The 24755-nt window shown below is 36.7% G+C and overlaps 4 protein-coding genes across 5 annotated transcripts; 1 reads left to right on the forward strand and 3 right to left on the reverse strand.

Moving 5' to 3' along the window:
* On the reverse strand, positions 636-4059 carry LOC109709779 (succinate dehydrogenase subunit 6, mitochondrial). Its single transcript, XM_020232098.1, has 4 exons — positions 3797-4059; positions 2096-2198; positions 1244-1387; positions 636-927 (listed from the first exon to the last, which is right to left on the reverse strand). Exons 1-4 carry the CDS (start codon positions 3962-3964, stop codon positions 920-922), a joined length of 423 nt encoding a protein of 140 aa, XP_020087687.1. The 5' UTR covers positions 3965-4059; the 3' UTR covers positions 636-919.
* Positions 5438-9917, reverse strand: LOC109709765. The gene is made up of 3 exons (XM_020232081.1): positions 9570-9917; positions 6758-6872; positions 5438-5703 (listed from the first exon to the last, which is right to left on the reverse strand). Exons 1-3 carry the CDS (start codon positions 9822-9824, stop codon positions 5630-5632), a joined length of 444 nt encoding a protein of 147 aa, XP_020087670.1. The 5' UTR covers positions 9825-9917; the 3' UTR covers positions 5438-5629.
* Positions 11501-16118, forward strand: LOC109710151 (leucine--tRNA ligase, cytoplasmic-like). Of its 2 annotated transcripts, none has more exons than XM_020232613.1 (2): positions 11501-11625; positions 12646-16118. In XM_020232613.1, the coding sequence occupies exon 2, from the start codon at positions 12650-12652 to the stop codon at positions 15926-15928; it is 3279 nt and encodes a 1092-aa protein (XP_020088202.1). In that variant the 5' UTR covers positions 11501-11625; positions 12646-12649; the 3' UTR covers positions 15929-16118. The 2 variants fall into 2 exon arrangements, with proteins under 2 accessions (XP_020088202.1, XP_020088203.1); XM_020232614.1 differs by having other exon boundaries at positions 12649-16118.
* On the reverse strand, positions 17065-24306 carry LOC109710538 (probable serine/threonine-protein kinase At1g54610). Its single transcript, XM_020233203.1, has 8 exons — positions 23277-24306; positions 21498-21782; positions 20773-21090; positions 19956-20183; positions 19331-19431; positions 19089-19173; positions 17999-18454; positions 17065-17638 (listed from the first exon to the last, which is right to left on the reverse strand). The coding sequence occupies exons 1-8, from the start codon at positions 23796-23798 to the stop codon at positions 17429-17431; spliced, it is 2205 nt and encodes a 734-aa protein (XP_020088792.1). The 5' UTR covers positions 23799-24306; the 3' UTR covers positions 17065-17428.

Consider the following 24755-nt stretch of genomic DNA (forward strand, 5'->3'; position numbering starts at 1 on the left):
GTGATGGCTGCCTAACCTTCTACAGTACTTCTAATCACTCAAATAGATGAAACAACATAATATTTTGGTCTCCATTTGTGTGTGAAACAAAGAACAAAAGCAAAGTTTCTGAGAATCTTACAAGGTAACCTAGGCAATTCTACAATTTGTAAATAGGATCAAGTCATTTCTTGCCATCTTTGGAAAACAGCTAGTCCATGCTTTTACAGGTTCATATTCATCTACAGAAAGGTCTCCACATATCAGTTTAGGGTTCTTTGCCTAATTTCTCAAACAACTTTCTTGCCCTTTTTTTTATTTACCCTTGATCATTACAATTATCAGTCCCCACTACTAATCACTGTTATCTCCATAATCATTAAGATTATCGCTGCTTAGATGAATAACCCCCTAGAATTTGTCACTAATTAATATATGACAACATAATGTTTCAAAAAGGTCCCTGCTTAGCTTTTTTTAGAAAAAAAAAAAAAAACTCAGCTCAGTTAGCAGATCTAGAAAAATACCCCAATATTTCTCTTTTATCCATCAAAAATATAATTCACTGCTCAAGTATTCCAAAAGAGAAACCTCCTACTAGTAAACCTCAAACAGCCTCACAACTTATCCAAAGAGAGATAAATTAAAAGACGATATAATGTAAACAGAGTATAATTTAAAACATTTGACCGGTACTGCTCAGATAAAGAGGTAAAAAGCGACATAATGATGATTTAGAAGAGAAAACATGACAACATAATAGCAGAAAATAGCACTTTAAAAACACAAATATAACTGTTGCCACACAGCATGCTATTTATTTGAGAGGTAGCATACACGAAGCCAAAATATAGTTCTAATACCGATTGCCGGAACTCACAATTCACATTTTGTTAAACTACTGATCCAGATGCAGGAAACGAACATGAGTTTGATTTCTTCATTTTCCTGTAGACAAACATAAAAGATACAATAAAGATAATAGAAGCAATCAGAGAAACTACATACGCATTAGAGAAGAAAAACATTAGGCCTTCCTTAAATAGCTCCCAAATAATGACCATTTTTCTTTGTAACATCACATCATAATCACAAAACGGTTAGCAATAGATTTTTGAGCTACTTTGAAAAGATTCTTAGAATATACAAAGCTCCACAAACATCGTATGAATGGTTCTAAGCTTTTCTTGGATTCTTGGTTATGAACTAGAGGTGAAAACTGCATAAAAAGAAACAACAGAAGACAGGATCTTAGAGAACTAACCTAGGGTTTTATCCTCCCACCAATAGAGGAACCTGAGATTAGCCGCCTGTTTGTCAATCTTGTAGAGTTGATTCCAGTGCTCTGCTACTTCGGCTCCAAAGACGGCACCACAGAGGGCTCCAAAACCCGTCGCCAGAACTACACCTGTAGGAACCAAAGCCGTAATTAAAACATTATTAAGAAAAGAAGTATGCTTTATTAACAATTAGCATTATTAATTCACTTTGATGCTGTTTGGATAAATATATCTTTCCACAACAGAGAAGTACGATTCCGAGCAAGTACACCTAAAAATTAAAAACCATATATTGCTTCCAAATATAGGTCAATGTATGGAAACTAGATTTTGTGAAGCTTTAACCATCATTTGAATGTTAGATGAGACCCTCATAAATAGCCTGACAAATAGAATTCATTAAACTATCACATATCAAAGTCACTCAAATTAGCAAACACCGTATGCTGAGTCTTACCAATATTCTTCACACAATAATTTTCCAAGAAAGGATCAACCATTTATCAGGCTTAAGCTTAACACGGCAATTTAAGTGCAGTAAATTGTTGTTAGTCTTCAGCACAACCTAAGAAAACCTAGCAATTTGAAAAAGAAATGTCTCATAGCTTTATGAACCATTTAACAGACAATCTAAACTTATGGAGTATCTGCTGAAAATCTTTTCAGAGAATAAAGCAGAAGATTAGCACCAACAATTGTGATATTAACACATCGCTTTCCAAATGATACAATATTGCTATCAAGAACCAAAACAACAAGAGACCATTTGAGCCAAAATATGAATTTCGACACAAAATTGGTGTGCACTGTTAAAACAAAGGTGCCAGATACCATACCATGTGGGCTCTTCGAATATTTGAAGGAAACACCTCCTAAATGAGCAGCACCAACAAGGGCTCCAGCAATTGCAAACTTCCTTGATTCCCTTAAAGCTTTCAACTAAAAGGGCCAAGATATTTATTTAGAGACGCCACAACAAAAGGTTGTCATGATTAGAACCAGAAAGATATTCTGACGACTGAACATTAAGAAAACAAAAAAGAAAAGGGTCAAAGTAAAACAGTTTCAGTGAAGCATTCAAGATTATGTTACTAGCATATATAAGCCTCAACATGGGTTTCTCTAAATGAAAATTCTAGGTTCGATCCTCAACTGTTTTATCCTAACTGTACTTGTGATGCAGTCGGAGACCAAAATGACCAAAATAAAGTTAAATTATGTATGTGAGGGAACATATAAACATAAGCACATACAAAGATGGACGCGAACTCGCGCACTCGCACCAAAGAAAGTTGTAAACAGAGGGGAAAAATGGAGTTAGATAACAAATGCTTTGGTAAGATCTGCTATTATGTGCAGAATACAACAAGAATGTAACTACAGATAAAGAATTGTACACTCTACCAAAGATAACACTATCCACTCTTAAAATTACTCTCAAACAAAACTATTTAGTTTTTGATGCTTAACATGCCCATTTTGCCCATTTTGTACAACAACCTGATGCCTTTTGGCAAGTACAATCAGCCATTGAACAATGCAGTGTACCATATCAGATAGGCTAGATAGCAAGAAACACATAACAACCCAAAGCTAGGAGTGTCAGTACTTCTTGGTCTGCACATTCCAACTTCTTGTAATTTTAAATTGTAAATATGTGCTACCATGGCTTTAAATTTTCAACCATTATTGTACAACTCAAAAAGGGTACGAGCCTCAAATTTTATCATTAGAAACCTACGGGGAAATGCAGTATGAGAATGTCTTTCTACACATTTGTGCAGTGAAGGAAGACCACTGCCACCTGTAGAGAACTGAGGCTGGGTTTAAAGACTTGGGACCTGTTTGGACCTGAGTTAGGGTATAATGTTGTTTGATAAAGTGTTTTGTCAGGAACGCTATTAGGAGCACTTTATTAACATATCCACAACAGCTTTTTTCGCTATGGAATCAAAAGCACCAAATTGGAGCTTCTGCTTTTGAAGGTTCAATATCTCATTTTCGTTTGTGCAGCAGCAGCAGCAGCAGCGGAAGTTTCGGATTAATTCCTTTGCCAAATGCTCAGAACCTGCTGCTGCTTAACACAGGAGTAGAAACAGGTTTTAGCAGCGGTTTTCCTTCTCCTTTCAAAGGAGTAGGCTTTACCAGAGAATTTGGCAGCGAATCATGAAAATTGTAGGGTTTGCACATATTTCGTCCGAGTCTGCTATAGCGGGAAGCAAGCAGAAATGAGATTCAAAGTCTCAAAAGCAGAAGTTCCAATTTGGTGCTTCCGATCCTGCTGCAGAAACAATCTGCTGGGCAATGTTATCATAGCGCTTCATCAAACAGTACTGCACATACTAATCAAAACCAAACACGACAAATCGATTCAAATCAACAAATAAACACACTCAAATCAAGAACTAAACGTAAACATACGGATACATCAGATTAAACCCTAGAAGCATCAAATCGATTGCAAAAACTGAAACCCTAACAAGTGGGGGGGGTGGTGGGGGGGGGATCGATCAACCGAATCGATGGGATTGCTATACCTGGGGGCCGTATACGGGATCGGAGGCGATGAACTCCTCGACGTCGGCGTCGGTCCACTTGGGGAGCGGCTTCTCCCTGCCGTAGAGCTTCTTGTAATAGTCGAGGAAGGCGAAGTTCTTCCTCCAGTGCTCCTTCACCTCCTCGATGTGGTCGCCGAGGATCCCCATTGATGACCTCGAATCCGAGCTCGATCGATCTACAGCGCTCTCTCTCTCTCTCTCTCTCTCTCGGAGTCGGGTATAGAGCCTCGGAGGTGGACGATAGGGGGTAAATGTATATATAGCCCCTGAACTCTTCTAATATTTCAATTTAGTTACTCAACTTTTGAGTAAAATGTATGGATAGCCCCTACACTATTCTCGAATTGCAAGAAAGTTTCTAAACTTTTGAGTGAAATGTATAGATAGGTCCTACACTATTCTAATACTGCAGTTTAGTTTCTGAACCTTTTTCTTGAATACTCTATTTTTTAAATTTCCCACTATTATAATCTCATTAATAAAAATGCACCATTTGCAACAATCTTTTTTAATACTATTTCATACAAACTAAGGCACCATTTGACATTGTAACGAGAAAATGCAATGCAAAAAATATTAAATTTATTTTCATTAAAAATATATAGATCGCAATGATGAGAAATATATTTTTATTTACTTTTTCTCTAATCCTTTTTGGTTGATGGTATTAAATAGTCCTAAATACTGAATCAATCCTATAACGTGTATTGGTAATTCATGAACTGCTGTTTAAACAACGCTCATTATATTAAAACAGTGAAATACTTCTAACAGTTTAATTTTGTTGCGATATTAGAAACACTTAATTGGAGGGACAGAATTTTACTTTTGCTCTCTACTACAGCACAAACAATAATATATATTTTTTCCCATCCGATAAGGTATAAAATGGATCAGATCCAATTTGGATCTATAAAGGTTCTGAATCTGAACCTGATAAGTTATTAATACTCAAATTATATCATAGAGTTAGCGCAATGTATTAATATAAGAGAAATGCTAAATCTACAATCTAAATAATTGTAATCTCTTCAATCTTGTACAACACTACAACTCCTTATCTAAGGGATTTTAATTTTTTTTTCAAAAAAAAAAAAGTAAAAAAAAAAAAAAAAAACTCTTAATGACAAGGGTCGTAATAAAAGGGTTGTAGCGTAGCATAGCTCTTAATACAATGGCCTCAAGTGCATGGTTTTTATGATCCATGAGGAGAAAATGTATGGAGACCACCTGAACTATAGGCCGTTTTAAAATAGGCCCGCACATTAACTATCTAACGATCCATACTTAATTTTCTTTCAACCACTATGTTGAGATTGATGTATGCAAAGTTACAAACAGGACCTTGAAAATCAACCAAATTATAAATATAGATAGTTGCTAGTACTTAACCAAAAGTTTCGGAAAAATCCATGAAGCAAACACACATACAAACACATAGAGAGGTCAAAACAGCTACGGTGTCATAAAGAGGCATTCACATGAAGCACTTTGCAGATAATCGCTTCTAGGAACCAAATGCTTGGAAAACAAAAGGCCTGTCTCTCTCAAGAGGATGAAACGCACTCGCGTGCACCAAAAGCACGAGTTTTAAGAAAATAGTAGCTGAAGAGGAGGCTCTTATGAAAAAGTTATTAGTGCTTTTTCGAATTGCTCTGCATAAATAGAACGATCTCAATACTTAACACAAAAATAATTTAAGTTGGAATAGTATTATAAACTACGAAAGACAATCCAAGATTAAGATGACGCGCATTTTGGTAAGAGTTGACAATCACAGTTCCACTAACAAAAACATAAAAAGAACCATCCTCAGCGAACTCGGCGGCCCTTCTCTTCCTGCCCTAGTCCAAGTGACTTCTGCGCACCGGCAATCCCCTCAGGATCTGCAGGAGAGCATAAATTCAGCGATCATAACTACCTTTTCATCACACTTACTTTCACTAAATGATTTCCAACAACTATGCGATAATGCGAGCAACTATAACAAACTTACCTGGAAAGAGAGTCCTACCATTTTTGAGCTAAATAATAGTTAGCAGAATTGGAATGGATAATGATTTGGAAATAAGTATGAAAATAATTATAATGTAAATATCAATGGCTATAATATTTGTACGTAAATTATTGAGTTTTCAGCCTTTCGTATGATTCAACAAAGCTAGATCATCGTCCATCACCAATCTAATGAATCCTTATAGTCTACTATTAAAATTGTCAATTTTGAGACATTTCGACACATAGGTAAAAGAGCTCGCAAAATTGTGTTCTTCAGGTTCTAGATGTTCAAAATATTCTAGATCACCTCTAATGGTGTGATTTAAATTACCACAGCTAGTACATCGGAAAGTACCAACCTAAGGAGTCTCCTAGTCTCGCACAGATTCTGCAGCTTTGGATAAATAATTCATGAGAAGATATTGGTTGGTCACATAGGCATTGGATACTTACTGACACCTAACAATTTTCTGATTGACATACGTATTTTAAGCAACATTTGGGCAGTAATCAATTATTCTAGCTATCAATTTGTCACCGTCCCTTCCGAAATGCCTAGAAAACTAGTGGTAGCTTAGTATTGATCGATCTTATAATTAATTGAACACCAAGTAATCCGTCTGCAGCACATGCTGCAATAGGAACCATATTATGTAACTCAATAATGTGAATCGCACATACGAGACCTATTAATTGCTCGTAGCGCAAGCTCATGCAGTGATATTAACTATATAATAACAACATAATATAGGATACAAAACTAATACTTCACAAATATAACACCGCTTGACTTCCAAAAGGACCAAATAATTTAAAATGATTAACATTAAAAAGTTATTTAAGATATGATGGAACATTTGTAAAACCACAAGCATAGAGTGAATGTAACATGCAGTTACCTCCACATGCTATACATATCCCATATCAACAGCAGAAACTTACCCCAAAACTGTGTGAAGATGCGAAGGAAAAAGTGCAGATTGCGAGAAACATTGTATGCCATAGCAGGAGGGAGAGGCTTCACAACAGTATCGATGCTGAAAACCCTCTGTAGAAACTGCAAACATGTAAAGAAACATTTAATTAGAAAATCAATGGCCAAGCAGCTGCAACAAGTGAACACGCACATTGCGGAAATACCTCTTTGTTTAGCAGTTTAGACTAGTTCAAATCAGTTGAATATTCGCGAAAAGGTTCTTTCAAATGTTTTGAATAAAAGTAGTTGTTTTAATTTTATCACTACATTTAGAAAGCTTGTTCAATTTGCACTGATCATTATTGTCCCCAGTTAATGCATAGGCAATAAAGTCTCAAACATTATAGGTTTTTCTCACATAGTTATCAAAACCCCCACCTTAAATTTTTGGTGATTTCTATAATTAATCTACAGCATAGGCATTTCCATAAAATTTTTGTCTAAACAATACAACCAGGCAGTTTCTGAAGAAAAGGACTCTCCAATATTTACCATTGGCCATTAGGAAAGAAACATAAATTTGATGTTTAGTATAAATATGGATACGGAAAGAATTTCCAATAAATGGTTTCGGTCAAAATATATAGGTTGAAGCTCAGTAAAAAATTATTCAATCCTTTAACTAATCCTATGCAGCTGCATTTAAACAATAGAGGTGTTCATATCTCTTGAGAACAAATCAATCCCCATTCTTCAGGAACAAATGTATAAAATGTTAAGATGAAATTTCAAATTTAACTCATAACATGTAAAGGAATACTAGATTAGCCATCAGTAGACCTCTGAGCCAGATTATGGTATATAAAAAGTAAATGGAAAATGTTGAAATTTGATTCGTTTTCTCAAATTCACTTGATCAACACCTATTTGGAACCAGGTGCAGTGATATAGGCTACTGATAATTAGCCCGGCCTGATAATGGCCATACTTAAAACCTTAACAAAAATGATTTCATGTTCGAATAAATTATAAAATGAAAATCAACACAATCCAATCTCATATAGATACACCTAGGAAAATTGTGCGACAAACTAGTGCATTGCAATAATTTCAGTAAGCATGAACATGTAGAGCAACCATACAATGATAATCGCTCCACAATTTAACATGTCTAATGTGAAAAACCAACAGATCCAATCTCTGTTTGATAGGTCTCGAGATGGGGGAGTTCTCAAAACCCCAACAGGGCAACTCTTCTTGGCACAAAAAGGAAACAAGCAATTTATTACTTGTTTAAAACTAGAATAACCTACAAAAAAACTATCAAGATGGAAACGTTCAACCATCGACAGAGGAAAATCTTAAAGTATCAAGATGGAAACGTTCAATTAGCCCTCGCGTGGTCTAGAGCATTTTCTATGGCCTGAAAAGTGTCGCTTTGCTACCCTGTAGCTTTCTTTTTATTTCACCATAAAGATTTGCTACTAAATAGGGTAGCAAAATGATACAATTTACTAACTACAAGTCAATAAACTGAAAATTATAGGCTTGTAATTTGGTGTATTTTATCAACACGTGGTTTAAAAAGAGATCACTTTGCTATCCCATGCTTTTTAATCTTTGTTTCACCGTAAGGATCTGCCGTCAAATAGAGTAGTACAATGATACCATTTACGAAGTGAAAATTATAGGATTGTACTATCTTGTAATTCATCACCCATGCTTTATAATATATTTTATCATTTTGCTATCCCATTTAACAGTAGATTCTCACAGTTAGACAGAAACAAAAAGAAAACAGATGTTACCAAAGTGCTACTTTTCAAACCATAGGATGACAAAGTAAAAATGTACAAAACCACAAGAAAACTAATTAAAATATATTCTAAATTGTATTGTTAACTCCGAAAATTGGAAAGAGAAAAAAAAGGGGTCAATTGGATATACATCCCTACAAAGTAATAAAATTGCATAGTTATACCTATATAGAGATTTAAATATCATACATATCCCTCCCAAATAGCATAATTTGCAAATTTATCCTCTCTGTTTGTTGACCGGTTAAAGTTGACTTTTCTTCTACAAAATGACCATTCTACTATTTGATAAATATCTTTCTACTTATATTTAAAATCAGTTATCAATTATAATATTTTTATTCTAATTTTCATGCCACTCTACGTGAACTACAAATTACAAGCTATAAAAGAAATTATAAAAAAAAGATTTTTTTTACAAGAGCTTAACAGTCCAAAAGGTGAAAATTTAACAGACAACTAATGATAGTGAAGGATGTGTCTGTTTCACCGAAAGTTGATAGGGGTGAAGTGATTTTCTGCCGTGAATGCCCATTTCCATTGTTTGGTTCACTGAAACTTCACCTACAATCGAAACTCAAACTCTCCAAAATACCGTAATTGACTTCGACCAACGTTAGGCCGAAGTTAACTACGAATAAAAAGAGCGAGAAGATAACAAAATATTAACAATAGAGAATTTCAATTTTCCCGTCATTCACTTTCTGGCAAATAAAAAACAGAATTGGAGAAACTTCAGTCCTGCAGCTACAAAAACAAACAACGGAAAAGATGCGAAGCAATTTTTAATTGAACTCTAGTTCACCCAAGAGTCTACTTCAACATGCAGGCGTTTGTGGGATAAATTTACATATTTTGAAGCTTTAAAGGACATATTACTTTGATAAGTAAACCTTTACAGGGATAAATCTGCAATTTCAAATTTTTTTAAGGATACATATGAAATCAACACAAAAAGAAATTATGACCAAATGGGGGCAAAATTAAATTGAAAGAAATTAAATTGAAGAGGAGGGGGGACCTGGAAGTTCCTCTGGAAGCTGTACCGGAGCTCGGGGTCGATCTCGGCCACATCGTCGTCGTCGTCGTCGTCGTCGCCGTCGTCGTCGTGGCCATGGCGGCGCTTCGACGGGGGTTTGTTCTTGGTGGGGACGTGCATGGTGGGCGTCTCCCCGGGGCGGTTCGTGACGCGGAGCTTCGCGTCCTTGAACTTGTTGCCCTTCCCCTCCTCTTCCCCCCTCCATGGCGCCGACGCCAACAACTCCTTCTTCCCCATTTCTCCCTTTTTCTCCCTAAGAGAGAGAGAGAGAGAGAGGGAGAGAGAGAGAAACACTACTACAAGGATAGAGACGAAGAAGAAGAGCTGCTCTTCTTGTGAGAAGGGCAGGATAGATAAAATAAAGATTATTATACACTAGTAGGTTGTCGGGTAGGGTTTGCAAAGCAATTTTTAACCCTACCCGGCAACCCGATACTATCCTATCCTGTTTGTTGGATTTTTTTTTTTTTTTTTCAAATAAACCATTAAAATTTGTTAAATAATTCTATCAAAATTTACTTAGTCAAATAATTTTATTTCGTCTAACTCAGTACCAGAGTAGAAGAATAATTAGAAAGTTGGCAAAAAGAAGGTTAGCTAGCCAAATAAAATTTTAAAAGAGTTATTTTGTCAAATAAATATTTTTTAAAAAATTATTTTAAAAAAGTTATATTAGTTGTTGTCGGGTATGGTTGGCAAGAAAATTGTTAACCTTGCAGGGCAATCGGGCCTTTCTCTATTTATCTTTTGTGGTGTTAAAATTAGAAAAATCTTCATTACTAAATATCAGCAGTTGGATGTTACTTTTTTATTTTTAAAAAAATTTTATTTTGTCTTCTAAAATTTAAAAATTATAGTACTTAATTTTGATTGTTACTATTTTGTCATCATTCCGTCCATATAGAATATATTTGTTATATCCAAAGTAAGAAGGGATGAAGTAATTCTTGACCGTAAATTATGTAATCAATTTTGCTCTATCCTAAATCGAAATAAATTATAAAAAAAAAGTGAGAAATAATAATTAAATATTAATTCATCTTTCACATATTTAGTTTCTATTTCATTCACTTTCTACTAGATATAAACAGACAATTAAAGAAACTCCAGTTCCGTAATTATAAAAATAAACAATCAAAAAAAATTTACCTAAACTCTAGTTTGTCTGAAAGAATTTGAACTTCATCTTCAATAAAAATAATAGATTCATATAATATGTAACAACTAAGTAACTACTAATATAAAAAATAAGTTGATTAACAAATAGTAAGAACATATTTCAGATAATTATCTAGTTTGAGAGAAATAAAAATATTCTTATATATTTTCATCATTCTTAAGAATATAATAAGTACTAGTGAAGTTGCCCGTGTATTGCGACGGGTTAATACTATAAAAAAAACAAAAGATTAATAAAATAACAATTTTAAAATTTTTGAGCTGCAATGAGACATCAATAAATATAAATAATATAAGAAAAAAGAGTATGAAGAAATTTTATTTTATTAATTTTTTCTTGTGAAAGTAATTTGTTCAAATAATAATTGATCATATGAATGCATTAATTAGAAAGTGAGCAACTGAGAAGACGGAATATCAAACAGAAATGGGAGATGGAAAGACGAAGCATCAAGAAGTGAGAAGGGAGGAGAAGGTAACGGTGAAGGAGAAATTGCCATATGGTAAAACTATAAGAAATAATGTATAGGTACAGAGGTATAGATTTCTTGATTATACTAAAAAAAATAGCAGGGTAAAGGAATTGCAATTGTTGGATCATTTGTCGGGTCTAATCTGGTCCATATTTAGGATCCAAACCCGGTCCGGTTCAACCGGCTTATCGGGTTTCATTTTTTTTTCAAAAGTACCCGTTAAACCGGACTTTATCGTCCAAATCCGCCTCGTTTTGGTTCCAAAACCCTAGAGAAGAGTCTCCCTCTTCCTTTCTCCTGGCGCCCCGCCCTCTTCGCCCCCTCCTCGTCCTCCTCCAAACCCACTCTACGCTTCTCTCTGCGGCGCCATCTCCAACCCTAATCAGGTACGTTTTCGATCTCAGTTCTATTTCATCTTCGAATTCATCTCCTAATCTCTTATTGTGTAGCTAATCTTTGATTGGATTCGTAAGATCTTGTTTTCATGTTGTTGTTTATTGTTGTTGTTGTTGTTGTTGTTTATAGTCCTAGTGTTGGATTAGAAGAGAAAAGATGCTCTTTTGTGTTGTTACTTTTTTGAATTATTCTTTACCTGCTGATTATGATATTGAAATGGGTTTAAATTTTGAGTGGTTTTAGGGTTTTCTGGGTGCTTGTAGAGTGATAGTTGGAATTTGAAGTGAGTTCTCCTTGTGAAATGTAGAGTTAGGACGTAATTGAATGTAGAATTATTTCTTCTTGCTAAAAATGTACTTTAGTGACTGGATTAACTCTTACGTTATTTTGAAGTAGGACTGTATATTAATTTTATTTTGAGTACACTCCCTTAACCTTTAATTCTTTTCATTTTAGTTATTTCGTCAATTAATTTTAGGAATTTTCTTAAATTTAATGGTGATTCTGTTGAATTTTACTGTTTGAAACATTTTCATCTGACGGAGCTGCAAATTTTCATTAACGGTTAGCTAATGATAGCTATCATAGCTGCTAATATACTGAACACTCAATTCAGTTTAGGAAATAACACAAATTTTGAGGGAATCGCCATAGACTTTTACCTTTTGTTTATATCTCTGTAATATGTTGCTAATATGTTGCTCTAGATATGGGTGTAGTTGCTTTTGCTGTGTAATTCTCTTCTTCCTACCTTTTCATGGCTGCTTGTTCTTGAAGATGGTCTTCTTTCTTACCTTAAGTTACTACAAAGTTGAAGCTGATCCCCCCACCCCCCTTTTCTGTTTCTGCTACCCTAAGTTTTGCAATCTGCATATGGTAAATTGATTATTTGTTTTAGTCATTTCTCTTGATTTGTGTTGGCGTGACTAGAAGTACAAGTTACAACATTTTTTTTGCTTGAAATTATACTTACGCTGCTCATATATCTAATTTTCAACTAATTTGATTAGAAGAATGTCGACAATTACGGAGGGAGGAAGGAGCTATGCTCGCAGGGACCTGTTACTTAAAATACAGTCAGAGATCCAAAATTATTGGTACGAAAACAAAGTTTTCGAGGCAGAGCCAGGCAGCAAAACACCAAAGGAAGGTGAGAAGTTCTTTGGCAACTTCCCTTACCCCTACATGAATGGCTTACTTCACCTTGGTCATGCCTTCTCTATCTCTAAACTTGAGTTCGGTGCTGCCTACCACCGCCTACGTGGCAGTAACGTCCTCTTACCTTTCGCTTTCCACTGTACCGGAATGCCCATTAAGGCCTCAGCAGACAAGCTTGCACGGGAAGTAAAGCAGTTCGGAAATCCACCCGTTTTCCCTTCCGTAGAAGAGGAAGAGAAATCAAATTTGGCCCCCGAAGTCACTACCGAGAGCAAAACCGAACCTGATAAGTTTAAGAGCAAGAGATCAAAAGCCGCGGCCAAATCTAGTGGAGATAAGTCGCAATGGGAAATTATGAGAAGTTTTGGTCTTCCCGATGAGGAGATAGCGAAGTTTCAGGACCCATATCACTGGCTCACTTACTTCCCCCCTTTGGCGAAAGAAGACCTCAAGGCTTTTGGGTTGGGTTGTGATTGGAGGCGGTCTTTTATAACGACTGATATGAACCCATTCTACGATTCGTTTGTTAGATGGCAAATGAATAAGTTAAAGAACATGGGAAAGATTGTGAAGGATACAAGATATACTATTTATTCACCATTGGATGGTCAACCTTGTGCGGATCACGATAGAGCTTCTGGCGAAGGGGTTCTTCCGCAAGAATATGTTTTAATTAAAATGGAAATTATTCCTCCTTTCCCTCAAAAGTTGAAGGTTTTGGAAGGTAAAAAAGTGTATTTGGCTGCGGCTACGTTAAGACCCGAAACAATGTATGGGCAAACAAATTGTTGGGTATTGCCAGATGGGAAGTATGGGGCCTTTGAGATCAATGAGGCTGATGTTTTTATTCTTACTGAGCGCGCTGCGCTTAATCTATCATATCAGAATTTATCAAAAATCCCTGAAAAACCAATGTGCTTGCTTGAGTTATCTGGCTATGATTTGATCGGTTTGCCTTTGAAATCTCCTCTTGCTTTTAATGAAGTTATTTACTCACTTCCGATGCTCACTATTTTAACGGATAAAGGAACCGGTATAGTGACAAGTGTTCCGAGTGATTCACCCGATGATTATAGGGCATTGCAAGATTTAAAATCAAAGCCAGATTTCAGGAAGAAATACAGAGTTAATGATGAGTGGGTTTTGCCATTCGAGGTATTTCCGATAATTAATATCCCAGAATTCGGGGATAAATCGGCAGAAAAGGTGTGTAACGATCTTAAGATCAAGAGCCAAAATGACAAAGAGAAGCTTGCGGAGGCAAAGAGGCTTACATACTTAAAAGGTTTCACTGATGGTACAATGTTGGTAGGAGAATTCAAAGGGAAGAAGGTTCAAGAAGCGAAGCCGTTAATTAAGAGCAAGCTTCTGGAGGCTGGCTTAGCAGTTTTGTACAGTGAGCCCGAAAAGAAAGTAATCTCGCGATCAGGGGATGAATGTATAGTGGCCCTCACGGATCAGTGGTACATTACCTATGGTGAGGAAGAGTGGAAGAAAAATGCTGAGGACTGCTTAGAAAATATGAACACTTTTTGTGAGGAAACAAAAAATGGGTTCAGACATACATTAAGCTGGTTGAATCAGTGGGCCTGTTCGCGATCTTTTGGGCTCGGAACTCGAATTCCTTGGGATGAGCAATTCCTTGTCGAATCACTTTCTGATTCTACCCTTTACATGGCTTATTACACCATTGCCCACATCTTGCAAAATGGTAATATGTATGGCTCAGATAATTCTTCAATAAAGCCTGAACAGATGACTGATGAAGTTTGGGATTATGTCTTTTGTGGTGGGCCCGAACCAAAATCTGAAATACCAACTTCTTTGCTGCAAAAGATGAAGCAAGAATTTGAATATTGGTACCCGTTTGATCTTCGAGTGTCAGGTAAAGATCTTATACAAAACCACCTTACATTTTGTATTTATAATCACACAGCTCTTTTACCCAAGAAGCACTGGCCTCCCGGCTTTCGGTGTAATGGGCATTTAATGTTAAATTCGGAGAAAATGTCGAAATCCACTGGAAACTTCCGGACCCTTCGCCAAGCCATAGAAGAGTTCTCATCAGACGCCACTAGGTTTTCTCTTGCGGATGCAGGGGACGGAATGGATGATGCAAATTTTGTTTTCGAAACTGCAAATGCCGCTATTTTAAGGCTTACGAAAGAGCTTACATGGATGGAAGAAGTTTTGGCTGCTGAAAATTCATTGCGAGAAGGCCCCCCATCCACTTATGCTGACAAGGTATTTGCCAATGAGATAAATTATGCAGTTGTGTTGTCCGAAAAGCACTTCAATGCTTTTATGTTCAGAGAAGCACTTAAGACCGGCTTTTACGACCTTCAAGCTGCGAGAGATGAGTATAGATTTTCATGCGGGGCAGGAGGAATGAATCGAGACCTTCTTTTCCGGTTTATGGATGTTCAGACCCGGCTTATAGCTCCTATTTGCCCACATTATGCTGAGCATGTTTGGAAAAACCTCTTGAAGAAACAAGGGTTTGTGATAAAAGCAGGGTGGCCAGAAGCAGAAGCCCCAGACCTTACTCTCAGAATCGCTAACAAGTATTTGCAAGATTCAATAGTTTTGATGCGAAAGCTGCTTCAGAAGCAGGAATCGGGTCCCAAAAAAGGTAAAAAAGGGGCTCCTGCTCCTCCAGCAGAGGAAAACAAGTTAACAGCAGGGCTTATATATGTGAATGAACAATATGATGGGTGGAAGGCAGAGTGTTTGAGGATACTCAAATACAAATTCGACGTGGCGAAGGGTTCTTTTCCCCCTAATGAAGAGATACTTGAAGCATTAAAGCAAAGTTCAATTGGACAGGATTCGAACTTCAAACAGATTCAGAAACTATGCATGCCCTTTATTAAATTCAAAAAGGATGAGACGAAGGATGTCGGTCCACGGGCTTTGGATTTGAAGCTGCCATTTGGTGAAATGGAGGTATTAAGGGAGAATACGGACTTGATAAAGCGGCAATTGGGCCTTGAGCATGTTGAAATTCTTGATCCAAGTGACGAAGCCTCTCGTAGTAAAGCGGGCACGCACGTCTCATTGCTCACGCAGAATCCCCCTTCTCCTGGAAATCCTGTTGCCATTTTCTTAAGCAATGCGGAATTCTCTACAAATTGATTTTAAAATTGGGCTTAAGCATCGATTAGTTCATAATTTTGTAAGATTTTGCAGCTTGATTTGTTTTGTTGGGTAACGAAAACCAAAGTTTTGTGCTTAATTGTTGTGAAATTGGTTTACAATGAAACAAGTATTGTATAAACTTTCCTCTGGATTTTTTATATATTCTGTGCCACATTATTGTCTTGAATGTTCCGCCGAGTCTTGCATACAATTTGGTTGAGAAATGCTTTTCGTCTTTTAGGATTTACATATCAGAATTTAGGACCTGTTTAACTTAGCTAGAGCTTTTATAAAGGTGTTGCTTGAGAAGAGCTGTTCGAAGAAGCCCATAAAATTTCTTCAAGACTCTTGATGAATCTAGCAGCGGTTGTATACTGGATCTTCTTATCTTTATGGTATAGAAGATCATTTTGTTTCCATTTGAGCTAAGAGCTGTAGACATTTTGTTTGACATTCCTCTGGCTTTTGTTACCCAAGTGAAGCAGCTTTTTTTCGACAAAATAGGCCTTCTTATTGGTTGTATATTTAGTTGCATTGTGCTTTGAATTACATGTTTTACTTTATGGTTGTTAAAAAACTTATTTTAGCTTTCGACTGCATTGAAAGCTCCAAAATGTGTATGGTTAGCCAAATGCTTTATAGGGCCAAATAGGAGCTTAGGCTAATTCAGAGACTTGAGAATAATCAGGTTCAATTCAAAGGGCTATAGGATTTTTCTTTTTATTAATCACAAGAGCTAGTAACATTTTTGGTACTTGCAGTTACACTGGCAATGCAGGTTGAAGTGCTATCAACCAAACAGTCTCTTAATATAGTTTCATGCATTTCTCAGAGTATAACAATGCATTTGTGCATTTACTCAAAAAGGAAATATAAAGAAATGGCGAAAATAAAATGCTTTTTTGCAGTTTCAAAAAAAAAAACAAAAACATTTTAATCTTCTTCCTTGACAATTTAATGAGACATTACTCCTGAAGAAGCTAAATCAAACAAGCACTATTTGAACTAATAGTCAATTAGGTTCTAAACAAACAGGCCAAAATGTATCCACAAAATGTAATGAATCCAAAAACAAAGTATATTTTGCGAGAAACGTTTGGAAGTGAAAGAAACTGTAGAGAACATTCAAAAGCTACAAGAAGAAATCAATGGGAATATTGCATTCAACTACAGAACAAATACAGAATAAGCTTTCATTAAACAGATTCTGCTAGATCTTGATGAAATGATATTCACTTATATTTCACATATTTTGGTCAACACGACAGCCTTTAAGCAAATTCGAAATCGAAATTTTCAACACTTTCCCAAACAACCAACTCGGATGCTCCCACAGAATGTACAATTGATGGTTATGGGTAGCTGATCTTGGCGTAGCAACGAATAATTTTAAGCGAGTATGAATGGCTATACTAATTTGGAACCATGATTTTCTACAAATGTATAGAAATAATTGGCCTCGAGAAGAAGAAAAATTAGTGTTGAATCGAGCTTTTCTTAACGATCCGATCGCCCGTTTCGGCTAGGATATAGTAAAGCTTCTGATAGGCCCTTCTCACCATACTGCTTGCCCTTTGACTTGTCGAAGCGCGCTCGTCGAACTGCTTGTTGGATCTGCCGCTCGTGCTCTTTAAGAATCTCTTCAAAGTTCCCTCCGTGGGGCATTAATGGTCCCGAGTAGTGGATTCTCTTTTTAGTACCATTTGTCTGAACGAGTAATAGCGTGCATGTTAGAATAATAATAATGAAAAGCAGAAACCGAACATTTACTACGAAAGGACTATAATTTGAATTTCGCAGCTTATATTGTAGATTTTAACAACATTTAATCGAATGTTACAATGTTCTAAAAAGAAGTTCTTTGGTGGATCAACTAAGCCCAAACAAAGAAAAGTATAAATATTTCCTTCATGAAATAGGTGACTTAAAACTTAAGGTATTTTTGTAAGAAGCTACACCTATGAGGGGTATACGTGAAAATCAGATTACAGACATACGTACGTAAATAGATAATTTGGTGAGATATATGTAGAAGCCCGTGAATTGAATCATAAAGCAGTAACTTACCACAATAGGCTCCTTGCTTCCCGCTACATCGTCCTTTCTATGAGAAGACGAAGGCCTATCAAGCAAGTGGTGCCCCCATTCTTGCTTCTCAGAGGCCTCGACCACACCGAGTTTATTATATCTTGATCGCTGCTCATTCAAATAAGTCTGTCGAGAACTCTCCTTCATGTTATCCAACCTAGAAACGTTGCCGCTTGATAAATATGAAGAGTGAGAAAAATCGGCACCACCAGTGCCATTGCCATGAGCCACATACGGTCTCTGTGCCTTCAAATCCGGACCATTCGACCGCCCCGAAGTTGTGGATGAACGGCCAGCAGTCACCAAAGGTACACGTCGGGGGTAACCATTCTCCACTTTTCCACCAGGTGGATCGATCGGGAAACCTGAGCCACCGTCTTCTTGAGTAATGTACTTGTAGCTGCTGCTTTTGGGGTTTTCTTGTACCAGTCGTTTCTGCACGAGACAAAAGAACATAAAATTCTATAACCACCTTCGTAAGCAACAAAACTGTGTCTAAACTGTTTGAGCTAAAGATGCATAGAGCCTACAACTAAGGCCCTTAAATACTCATCATCCCTCGATGGGACTTTTAGCAAATGTTGAAATATGATCTTAAAAACGCACTACAGATATTTTTCAATGATTTGTCACTTTTTGATATTTTCTACCAGTTCATGAACAGAAAAATGCAAAAGGGCTACGTACTAAAGTTCTTTTCTTTGGGAGGGTGTTAGTTTAGGCCTCGTTTGGCATCATTCCTTTTTTTTTTTTTAATTTTCTTATATAGGATTTCTGCATAAAATAGTGTAAAAGGGGATGGTGGATTGCTTGCAACAAAAGGCCGTCTGATTTTCTCCCATAACCAAAATGGTAGGTAGGAAATGTTCATGAAATTTAAAGTTCAGACGAGAAAAGCACTGATATTTCAACAGAAATGACATAAAATTGCAACAAAAGGCACACACGCACTACATAAAGAAGAGCTTAATAGGAGACGATGCGTCAATTTATGGGGTTGAACTGAAATTACCCTATGCTCTGTCTAAAATAGCTCCCAAAAATGTGACAAAAAAATCTAGTAAAATACCTGCAACTCATTGGCAGCAGGAACAGGGAGTGGTTTCCTTTGTGCGGATTCAGATCCCTGGCCTTTCAAAGCAGCTACTCTTTGCCTGTCAATAAGCGATTATTTAAACCAACGAACCACCCAATTTATTATAAATAAACACAACAGCTAAAGTAGATTTGTGCAAATTTTTTTGTAATCTAATATGACTAAAGAATTAAAATGTTTCTAATAAGCATAGAAAAAAAAAAAAAATGAAGTACCTCCTAGCTTCCTCATCTCGAAGCTTTGCATCATATTCCTTACTTGGTGGATATTTAGGTAGGCTTGAGGGATCACAGGCATAAGGTTTCGTAGTGAAGAACTGAAGAGATTAGGTTTGAACTTAGTATTACAGAATTTCAAACTTTTCAAACAGAATATAGTACATAAATAAGATGAACTTTCAGATCTTGAAGTAAGAAAATTGAAATAAATTTAATCGTACTGTATGAAGTCCAAAGATAAAAGAGTTACGCACCACAGATTAAAACAAATATTTGAAGAACATGGGCATGAAGTCGACAAGCATACAGAGGAACATTCAGCAAATTTCTGATCAATAGTAGGAAAGAAGGCTAGGAAAGCTGATTCAACAAAGAAACTAGGGTTTTTTTACCAAAAAAAAAAAAATCCACCTTTACCTTGCAATTTGATCCAGTTTTTCCATTTTTCTGGAATTTTGTTTGAACTATTTCTTCATGAATTGAAAAACCCCCAATATACTGATCCAGTATTGAAATATTTTGGTCCGATATTGTAAAAATTAAATCGGTCAATTTGAATTACAAACTTCAAAATAAGTCAATTTCTCTTCTCAAATGGCCAAAGATACAAAAACCAACTTACTTCATTCTGAAGAGCCGAGGAAGCAGTTCCCCTACCCGCGGGCTCCACGGCAAGCAGGCGGTCCAAAAGAGCTAAAGCTGGAGGAGGAAAATCCTTAAATGTCTCAGAAACACGGCGCTGGTATGGTAGTTGAGGTTTAAAAATGGCCGCTCGCGACAGCTTCAAGTTCCTCCAAAACTCCTCAGATGGAGAACCACAAAGCTTAAATATTTTGTGCAATTGTTCCACCTAGCAATATTCAATCATTGATGTAAAATATCTTACAATTAAATAGAATGACAATCTACTGTAGCACACTTTGATTATCAACCCAACCCAAAATAAGAAAAAAAAGAAAAAAAAATAAAAAAGAAACCATATCTGCTTGGCTCTCTTTATTTAAATATAATCTAACCTTCATAGTCTGTGACTCCCAATCACATCTAGGCTGCTGATTGGATGAGATGTACAAGTAGTAAACAAATAAACACAGACCAGCAACGTAAATGCACGTCTTCCCCCGGCACACTTTAATTACAACTATAAGTTAGAGATTATACAGGAAAATTGTTAAAGGAGAAAGTACCTCTAATAAGTGCTCTAATCTTCCTTTTACGACCATATTTAACGTTCCAATGATATTTACTAACTCGTGATTTCTCAACGTGAATTCGGAATATTACAATACAAGCAACTTCACCATTATATGTAGTCAATGCTGTCGAATTCTCATCTTAAAAATATTCATATATTAGTTCATAGTGATACTCAAGCAAAGCTATTTTGGGGTCTTTCTCTTAATGGATCAATGGAAAAAATCAAAAGAGATAGTGCATACCTCAGTTCTTCCGGGCATGATAGGTTTCCCAGCAAGCAATTCCGCAAGAATACAACCAGCACTCCACAGGTCAACTGCCGCGCCGTACTCTGTTACACCGAGCAAAAGCTCGGGGGGCCGATACCAAAGCGTCACAACCCGGCTAGTCAATTGCTGCCTCTGATTAGGGTTAAAAAATGTAGCAAGACCAAAATCTGCTATTTTAAGTATGCCATTATTGTCAATCAAAAGATTCGCGCCTTTAATATCTCGATGCAGAACCCCTCGGCTGTGGCAGTGGTCGAGCCCACAAAGCAGCTGTTGCATATAACACTTAATCTGCAAATGAAATTAGCCAGAATGAATAAATGGAAAGGTGAAATATTTTTTTTTTAAAGTTGGATTAGTTACGTTAATCTATAAAATTGATCCCTTCTATAATTTCCCTCTTGAGTTACGATTCTCAACAATGTGTCCCCAAACGTTGAATCCAATTTCAATTTTGTTCTTGGAATTTCAGCCTGACAATCTAATCCCAAAATGTGAGCCTGATTTCAGTTTCATCCACATGAGTTCCAATTTGCTGGGTGTCGGTTGTCACACAACAAACTTTAGGGCTTAAATTGTCAAAATTGTAGCTCTGATGACAAAATTAAAATTAGGAAAAAATCTCAGGAACTAAATCTGTGATTTAACCATTAAATTTATAGTAAGGAGAAAAAAAAAGATTTTGTATATTGTCACACCTGGGGCTCGGAGAACTTTATCCCAGGTGTAGCAGCAAGTCCGGCAAGATCATGCTCCATGTATTCAAAGACAAGATATAAGCTACTTGACATACGCGACGTAACTAAGCCCTCAAGCTTCACAATATTTGGGTGGTCTAATCTGCGTAAAATATGAATTTCCCTTGCCATAAATCGGACACTTTCGGGATCCATGTTGGCAAATCGGACTTTCTTAAGCGCGACGATTTTGCCAGTTTCAAGATCACGGGCTTTGTACACAGTGCTGTAAGTTCCTTGTCCAATCTGAATAATCATAGGCAACAAGTTGTTTATAGGCAAAAGTAATGAAAAGAATAAAAAAACATTTGATAACAATTTTAAGATCCTGGAAGAATAGCATAACATAAACGATCATAAAATAAGGTGAATCATCCCATTCATGTAAGGCATCTTAAAAAGCACTAAAAAATATAAAGAAATTGCAATGACCATAACTACGCTAGAATCTGGAAATTGACGTCACTTGTAATCAATTCAACTGCTTATAGAATTTCTTAAATCATGTCATAAGTTTGTTGAAATGACTCAAAAGGCAACTTTAAACCAGAAGAAGCAGTTATTTTCAGTGTCAATTCAAGCAGCAGCAGCATAAAGCAGGACGGCAACAAGAGGATGAACAGAGACAACATGTTGAAACTTTTAGAAAGTGTGATTCTTTTCAATTGGAAACACCTCCCACAAAGGACTATACACAAACAAAGTCCGATTATGTAGAGCTACTGTAATGACAAACACGGATTCCCACAACTAAAATGAGAAATCTAAGAAATTAATACCGAATCAGCAAGTTTCCAAAAATAACACGACTAAACTGTCAAAGTTTAGAAACTTAAATGAGATTGACATGACAGCACTAGTTTTACTAATAATAGCTAATCATAAGATTACTGAAATAAGTAGATCAAAAACTTAAACTAGGAAGGCACTGGAAATGTGGTGTACTTAACCAGTATATCAGTTTAACAGTTGAATGAAGTTTATATAACACTCACATGTGGAGCTTAAATTGTTGGCCATTTTGGTCAATCAGAGGATCAACAATCAAAAAATGAAAGTGAGAAACATAAGAACAATGCATTGATTTTTAGGATAATCGGGAGACAAAAAATAATAATCAGTAATACCATTATGCACCATTAGGATGAAGATAAAAGATAGTCAAAATAAATAAAGGAAAAATGATTGACAAAGAGGAAGATATATGCATTGCATTAAAACTGCCAATCAAGCCTAACAATATTTTGACAAAGCAATGTAATATATTGATACTCTTACACTTGGCGACAAGAAACATATACGTTTCAACCAATCACAGTGACCACATGCCCTTTCAACACAGTTAGACATTTGCCTGCTCAGCTAGTTATGTTAATTATTCTATATTCACCTTCATTAGATTTATATCACAATCTTAAGTGTGTATCTCAATTCATAAAATCATTAATGATACACTCAAAAAGTTTCCAAAATGGAATTTTTGCTTTTGGGGCTCAAAATCTCATTACAGCTTCCTTTCGCAGGAGAAGGTCCATGCTATTCTGTTTGTCAGACACATCACTAAAGTTGGTTGAAGCTGAAAGCAGAAGCAGAAGTAGAAGCAGAAGCATAAGCAGAAGCAGGGTTAAGAGGCGACAATAAATACAAACTAACTAAGACTCAACCACAATGCATAATACACAGCAATTATGCGCGAAAGAGAAACATTCAAGGAGCAAAGCATAGGATCAGCAAATTAACCTTATCTAGCTTCTCAAAAGATTCTGCTTTCCGCGGCAGCCACCCTCTCACCGCTTCCCCCGCCACCTCCGTGAGCCAGCGGGGCCAACCTGCCGCTGCGTGCTCACCCTCGACCCCATTGGGCACATGGGAAATTCCCAACTTGCCCTCATCCTCCTCCTCTTTGGCATTTCTCCGAACAGTTGGCAGGCCCGGCTCCGCCCCGTCGGGCCCTCCATCTGCAACTGCCCTTCTCCGGTGTCCTGCCTCACTGCCACCCACCCTGGCTTTATCGAAAGCCGCGAGCACCTTCGTCTCCCCGTCGCCCGGCTTCTGAATAAGCCTTGCCGTGCTTCCATCGTTCCCAACGGGTGCCTCGGCATCTCTCGCCACAACCTCCTCCTCCGCCTCTGCAGCAGCCTCTGCCTCCGCCCTCTTCGTTACACTAACCAATCGCCTCAACGAATTACTCGATCCTCTTCCCCGCTTAATCACATCACCATCCTCATCTCTAACAATTGCCTTGGCGTTAACACAACCCATAAGAACAAAAACCACAACAACCACCGCCCCCCTTCACCACAAAACTACACAACCCGCATTAGTTTACACAAAGGAGCCTCATTTCCAACCAAATTCAACCCCAAAACACTTCACAAATCCTTTCAAAACGAACTGGGCACCGCAGATCCAGCAAAAACAAGCACTAAACCTACTCCAAATTCAAAAACCCGAAGAAATCTCAACGGCCACTAAATCACTCGAATTCAAACGCCTCAAAAACTCATCAAAAGCACAATTTTGATCCGAAGAACCGATTTTTGGGATCTTTGAGAAAGATTTAAGGAGCGCTAGTACAAATCTGATCGGAGGATGCGAAATCAACGATGCCCGGATGAGGAAATGGGAGTGGGATGAGGGGGATCGGATCAAAATCGCACCTTGCCGCGTGAATCTCGGAGATGAGATATATAATTTGGGCACAGATACTATTTTTTCGCCCAAATATAATTTTTTACTTCGTTTTTTTAATTTTTTTTTATTTATTCTTTTTCTCAGTCCAACTTCGCGTATCTTGTTGTGAAAGTGGAAACCAACATGCCTAGAATTGGACAAATTGCACAAACCCCCCTTGATTATTGTGAGATTCAAAACAACCTCCCGGCCCAATATTTTCATAAGCATGTGAAAATAAAGCATACAAACTCTATATAAAGATATTCGAATAGCAGTTATATTTCTAAAAAGTTTAACATTTCATATTTATTCATAAAAAAGTTCTAATATTTTCAAATATATCTCTACTATTAGGATCTGTTAGAAAAATATAGTTAACCATAGGTAAAATACTTAACTCTAATTAGTAAATGAGGTAAATTGATTTTTTAACTCCTTTATATTATTTGTGATGGCAAAAGAAAAGAAAAAAAAATGACCGTTGGAAATTTTTGGAAGGATATTTCTGTATAATTCTAACCGTTGGGATTTTTGAAAAGACAT

The sequence above is a fragment of the Ananas comosus genome, linkage group 5 (assembly GCF_001540865.1).
Source record: "Ananas comosus cultivar F153 linkage group 5, ASM154086v1, whole genome shotgun sequence".
Taxonomy (NCBI): Eukaryota; Viridiplantae; Streptophyta; class Magnoliopsida; order Poales; family Bromeliaceae; genus Ananas; species Ananas comosus.